The sequence below is a fragment of the Neovison vison genome, chromosome 13, assembly GCF_020171115.1.
Source record: "Neovison vison isolate M4711 chromosome 13, ASM_NN_V1, whole genome shotgun sequence".
Lineage (NCBI taxonomy): Eukaryota > Metazoa > Chordata > Mammalia > Carnivora > Mustelidae > Neogale > Neogale vison.
In genome coordinates, this window is record NC_058103.1 from 31,643,780 (window position 1) to 31,649,779 (window position 6,000).

Sequence of the window (6,000 nt, forward strand, 5' to 3'; positions counted from 1 at the left end):
GTTTCTGACATTACTAGGAGACAATAAAGATCATCATCTATAGGTATGGAACGCGCAGAACAAAGATGGATGTAGAACCTTAAGCAGTTTTCCCTTTAATACAGTCACATCCACAGCTCATCAATGCAAGTAAAACGTGAAACCCCTTAAAGCATTCTTGTGCGTGGATTTAAATAAGCTTTACATAATAATCTAACCTTCATAATTTATTACCTTTGAAATAAGCGTAAAACATTCTTAAAATCTGTTCTCCAATTATTCTTCTCTTGGCTACGGAAGCCTAAATAACCTGATACCAATACAATAAGTGATAAAGGGAAAGAGCTTTGGTACAGTCACACAGGAAACTTAACTGTCATCATCATTTTAACAGTTCGCAGACATCTCTGCCCTTGTTTTGACTAGACCAGAAATGGCAAGGGATTTTAAGACTCAATTTTTCAAAGAAACCTTTAAAAATCCACCAACCAAATTCCAGGATTCTCCACAAGGTATTTTAAATGTGCTGAACATAGATGGATAGGGAAAAATAATAGCATACATCCTTCAGACAAACAGACAAAAACAGTTTTTATAATGTTTTATTATCAATAACAGCTGCTTTACCGTTGTCTTTGTCAGGCAGCTGTTAAAGGGTGGGTGGGAGGACACCCTTGACCCTAACAAGGAAAACTCAAGCCTTTATGTACAAGCAAATTTAGAGCTCTTTTAAATGTCCAAAGCTATTAATTAGTTTAATTGAGGCATTAAACTAATTGTGAATTAACATATTTGAATAACCAAGAACTAAAATGTTCAAATCTTTTCTAGTACAAAAAAATTAAATTTGCTTTAGTTATAAAAGAGCTCTCTCAATATACACAAACTATACACTTCAGACATTCACAAAAATGTGAGCGGAAGGCTTATCAAAAGACATTTAATACAATTAGTTTTCAACAACCCCTGGTGGTCCACATCTACAAAGATTTCCAGCCCAACCCACCCCCCCTCCAAATCCCACCCCCCCCCACAGAAAAGCACATACTTACCAGAATTTTTAGCAAGTATGGTTTGGGAATTTGTTTTGTTTTTTAAAAAAAGGCCCCCAGGGCAAGTTATTTACAGTTTAATTGCCACTGTCAACTGATCTGGACCTTGACCGGGATCGGGACCTGGACCTCTGGCGATCCACAGATGCTGGAGACTTAGATCTACTTGAAGAACCACGTTTCTGGCTCTTCTCAGGCACAGGAGACCTACTAACAGAACGGGACTTGCTCCGGCTCCGGCTCCGGCTCCTGGACCGGCTGTAAGACTTGCGACTCCGGGACCGAGACCGGCTACGAGACCTAGAGGAACTCCTGGTCCTGGAACGAGACCTGCTCCGTGACCTACTAGGGAGGAAAATGAACAAGCAAACAAAAATACAATGTAAGTGGCAGGAGCTACAAACCCACCAACTAAAACTTTTGTCTTTAATATGTTAGATACCTGTGCCTTTTGCTGCCTTCGATTAATTTGATTTTTCTCCCATTTATTTCCTTTCCAGAAAGTTTTTCAATAGCATTCTTTAAATCACCATAAGAGGCGAACTCAACCACCCTACAATGGAAAAAAGCCATTTGTACAATTATATACATCTGGTAGTCTGGTCTCAAACTACATATAGCAATCCAGAGAGTATCAAGATTACCTTTTCTAGATACTTTCTGCTACGGCTATTATTAAGAATCTTAGATCTTAAAAACAGCATTACAAGGTTCCTCCACCTCCAAACCACAGACATTTTAAGCTAAACAGTTCTTTGTTGTGGAGGCCTTTGCCTATGCTTGGTAGCCATGTTTAGCAGCATCCCAGCCTCTACCTACAAGATGCCCGTAGCACCCTAAACCCATTACAACCACCAAAAATGTGGTCCAATGCCCCCTACAGAGCAAATTCATCCTCAAATGAGAAGCACCATACTCCAGCATATCCAAATTCTCAGACTTCTGAAAACATTCAGTTTTCAAAAGGCTGTTAAGACCTTCAAAACATGGGACGCCTGGGTGGCGCAGTTGGTTAAACGACTGCCTCCGGCTCAGGGCGTGATCCTGGAGTCCCGGGATCGAGTCCCACATCAGGCTCCCAGCTCCATGGGGAGTCTGCTTCGCTCTCTGACCTTCTCCTCGCTCATTCTCTCTCTCACTGTCTCTCTCTCTCAAATAAATAAAATAAAATCTTTAAAAAAAAAAAAAAAAAAAGACCTTCAAAACACACTCACCCTTCATTTAATTTAGGTCGATGTGCATCCGCAAAGGTTACTTCCCCAGCTTGTCTCATGAAATCTTTGAGATCCTTAACACAAGACAATTGTGTCACGCGAAGAAAAGGAAACTTGACACACAAACAACCACATGGTATAAAAAACAAGACTACTGGAAGAGAAGATGTTAGATAAAGTACAAACATGGTATTTACCACACTTGTATTCTATCAGAATTCAAAAATTATCTATGCCAGGGCACGAAATAAGCAAAAAGCATATTGCTTTTAAGCAAAATGCTACAGGAAAATTCAGATTTTAACATTAAAGTAGTATTAGTCTATACTGAGCTCAATACAAAAGGAAGAAAACAAAACAAAACAAAAAAAAACAAAACAAAAAGGAACAGTACATATTTTAAAGACTAAAGCAGAGATTTTATATTAAAAAAAAAAAAAAAAGAAACAGAACATTTACAAGACACCAGTTATTTTGTGCCCCATATGTCATTAAAAAAGTTTACTTTACCTTTATTATTATTTCCCTAGGCTAGTCAAGCAGCAAACCATTAATCGGTCGGAGAAACCTTCATGACATATGCCCGACTGGCTCTTCGCCACCCACTTGAAGGACACTACCCAATCGGTGGAAGCCTTTAATCGCACAGCCCTCCCTATTAGCAGACTATTGGCGGATGCAGGCACCTTCTACTCTTGTGCAGTTACCAAGGACCACTTTACTGCGATCAGGATTCCAACGACCACCTAATTTCGAATCTTTCAACTCTTTTCGACCAGGACCTCTTATTCGGAAGCGTTACAGGAAGACAGCTCTCAATTAGGGATCAGATCACGTTATCAACGCTCTGGGATCGCTGCAACCTGGCACTTCAAGTAAGTGCCCCGATTACGTCTAGACCGGCAAACACAGATCTAGAGGTGGCCAACTGATCACTGTAGGAGCTGACTGGCAAAGTCAACCAGGCCCAACCAAGAGTGACCAAGACAACGATTAGGATAACCCACAGGCACTCCTCGTCATAAGGCCAACGACACAGATAGGCTGGCAAATAAAGGGTTTAATATTTGGTTAAAATTGATTTTAAAAAACAAGATAAAATATCCTCAAAACATTAAACATTTGATCAAATTAATTAAAGTTTCAAATATCCCCCAATTACTTTTAATCAAAATTTTAAAATTACAATTAATTCCATTAATTTAATTTAAGATAAAATTACTTTTAATAAAAACATAATAAAACATTAGCTACCCATTAACTTTTAAAAAAACCACATTAAAATAGCTCAAAACTGTGTTTCAACAAACCTGCCAGCTGACTCTTGAAGATAAATTCTCAACTATAAGCCGATTTTCTGTTCTTACAGGTGGAGCATTTCTGAGGAAGAAAATGAGTACTCACAATGGAAGAAATGCAGCAGTGTGTACCTACTGTGTTCGACTGTGGGCAGATTCAAGCAGTAAGATAGAACAAGTCATTCAAATGACTTCCATCGAGTTTCTGAACTATTTTACAGGACTTATTACACACACTAATCAAGAACAGCAGACTACCACAGGAATAATAGAAGTGATTATACAGTAAGCAAAAAACCACTTATCACTAATTGTTCTTAAACATTAAAATCTCCTCCTGCAACAATGATTGTTCAAAGCAGCCATTCACGATCCATCACATACCGTCTATCATTTCGAGGTCTGCGACTACTAAAACGGTCAGAATAGCGTCCTCTACCTCGCCCACCTCGAGACCGAGCTCTAGCATGTTCAATAGTAACCCTACAGGAAAGGAAAGAAGGCTCTGTTATCCACACAAGCTACCTGACAGCTAATCTGAAACATCCCAACTGACCTAGTCTGTTCTACCTTACAGTGCTAACGGTCACAAAACTCAGGTTCTCACCTCTCACTGCACAGTTCTTTTCCATCGAGTTCATATACGGCATCATCCGCATCCCTGGGATCCTCAAATTCCTAAAACGTGAACGTGAAAAACAGCTCTTAACATGACTTTAAATGTATTCTACAACAGTAAAAGCACCAAAACCACGTCAAGAATGAGTATCTTAATGACAGTCCCATACACATAAGCTCAACAGAAATACAATCAGGAGTGGTTTCCCTCCAACTAACAGCGAGGTTTTTAATCCCTTAAAAATACCCTACGCTCAGTAAAAATAAAAAACACTGCTTATCAAAATCTTTACCGACTTAACAGCAGTTCTAAACAATCAGTTGAAAATACTTACCACAAAACCAAAGCCTCTTTTCAGATCAATATCTCTTATTCGTCCATACCCCTTGAAGAATCTTTCCACGTCTTTCTCCCTGGCCGCTGGATTTAACCTCCCGATAAATACTCGACAACCACTCATGGTGTCCGGCTAGTATTTCCTGTTACAAAATAATTCAATTGAGACAATACCAGTGAATGTCCGAAGAATGCCTGGTCAAGGGGTCAAAAACATAAACGGCATAAAATAAAATGTTTACCCGGTGATGTTATAAACAAGATTGCCAAGAGTGCCTCTTATTAGGCCAGGTCCCTTGCAGACAAAATTAAAACTCGGCTCCCAACACGATCCTTCCCTGGGCCCAGACCGCAGCAACCGCAACGCCCACTGCCGCCTCTGGAACTGCGCAGCCGCACTCTCTCCCCGGCTCTTCTGGCCCCCTCCCATCTGCCGCAGTTAGGAAAGGCCGAGAAGTGCGGGCGGAGCCGACCCCGCCCTCCGCAAGGCCAGCCCAATGGCGACGGGCCGCGCGCACGTCGCCGCCTCCCAGGAACGTCACAGCGGGTGGAAGCCGGAATCTCGCGACGCCACCGCCGCGCCTGCGCAGACGGCGGCGGGCAGACGCTGGCAGCCATAAAATGGCGGCGGCCGAGCCAGCGGTGGGGTGAGCCGCGCGTGCCAAACGCCCTTCTCCCTCCCCCCTCCCCGGACTCCACAGTTCCGGAGTCACTGTGCCCGTCCCAGAAAGCCCTAACCACGCCCCGAGCAAAGGCATCAGCCCAATACTCGGGGAGGGTCCGGGTAGTGAAGAGGTAAGGAGGCAGGGAGGGGCACACGACCCCCGTGTAAAAACGACCATAACCACAACCGCCCTTCCACCGTCAGTTCCCCTCAAACAATACCCAAAGGGAGACGTGCCCCAGCGCCCACCTCGAATAAACTGCACTCATTGGACGCCGTCCTCCGCAAAGAGAGCAGCCCTGGCCACTCACGATCTGAACGGCCATGAAGAAGCTTCGATCCGAGAAGCCTTTCCCTCAAAGTGAGCCACTCACCTACCGGACAGGGTCTTTGGCAGCTGAGACCAGAGAGGTCCGTAGTCTGCGACGGAGCCGTCTACCTCCCCGCAGACCAGGACTAGTCTCGTCTACGCCTTTCCACAACTGACGCACTTAGCTGCTCCTGCGTCCCACAAAATGGAGGGCGCGCCCTGGCGTCACTTCCGGTACCGCCCCTGGGACCTCCCAGTTGGATCTAAGGGCGGAAATTTCTGCGGAGCCGGAAGTTTACGCGGGGCCGGAGCCTCTTAACGGCGACCGCCCCGGAGACCTGTACCCGGGATGGGCGGGGCCGAGGGGCGGGAACTGGCGTGGGTGAGGCCGTCAGGTGCTGCACGCTCCAAGGGCCGCGGTGGGAAGTGTTTGCGTCAACTGGGCGGTGGGGTGCTGTTCACCGTTGTCTGCCTGGTGAAGATACGCTAGAGCCAATGACATTTCTTTTTTATCTGAAGTCTTTTAAA

At 44.1% G+C, this 6,000-nt stretch overlaps 1 protein-coding gene across 5 annotated transcripts; it reads right to left on the reverse strand.

The window, feature by feature from the left end:
- Window positions 1–1,092: 1,092 nt before the first annotated feature.
- Window positions 1,093–5,689, reverse strand: SRSF5 (serine and arginine rich splicing factor 5). Of its 5 annotated transcripts, none has more exons than XM_044232296.1 (8): window positions 5,412–5,689; window positions 4,497–4,641; window positions 4,151–4,221; window positions 3,928–4,026; window positions 3,556–3,625; window positions 2,246–2,319; window positions 1,474–1,584; window positions 1,093–1,373 (listed from the first exon to the last, which is right to left on the reverse strand). In XM_044232296.1, exons 2-8 carry the CDS (start codon window positions 4,620–4,622, stop codon window positions 1,109–1,111), a joined length of 816 nt encoding a protein of 271 aa, XP_044088231.1. In that variant the 5' UTR covers window positions 4,623–4,641; window positions 5,412–5,689; the 3' UTR covers window positions 1,093–1,108. The 5 variants fall into 5 exon arrangements, with proteins under 5 accessions (XP_044088231.1, XP_044088229.1, XP_044088228.1 ...); XM_044232294.1 differs by having other exon boundaries at window positions 1,093–1,376; window positions 5,541–5,688; XM_044232293.1 differs by having other exon boundaries at window positions 1,093–1,376; window positions 5,537–5,688.
- Between the last annotated feature and the right edge of the window lie 311 nt (window positions 5,690–6,000).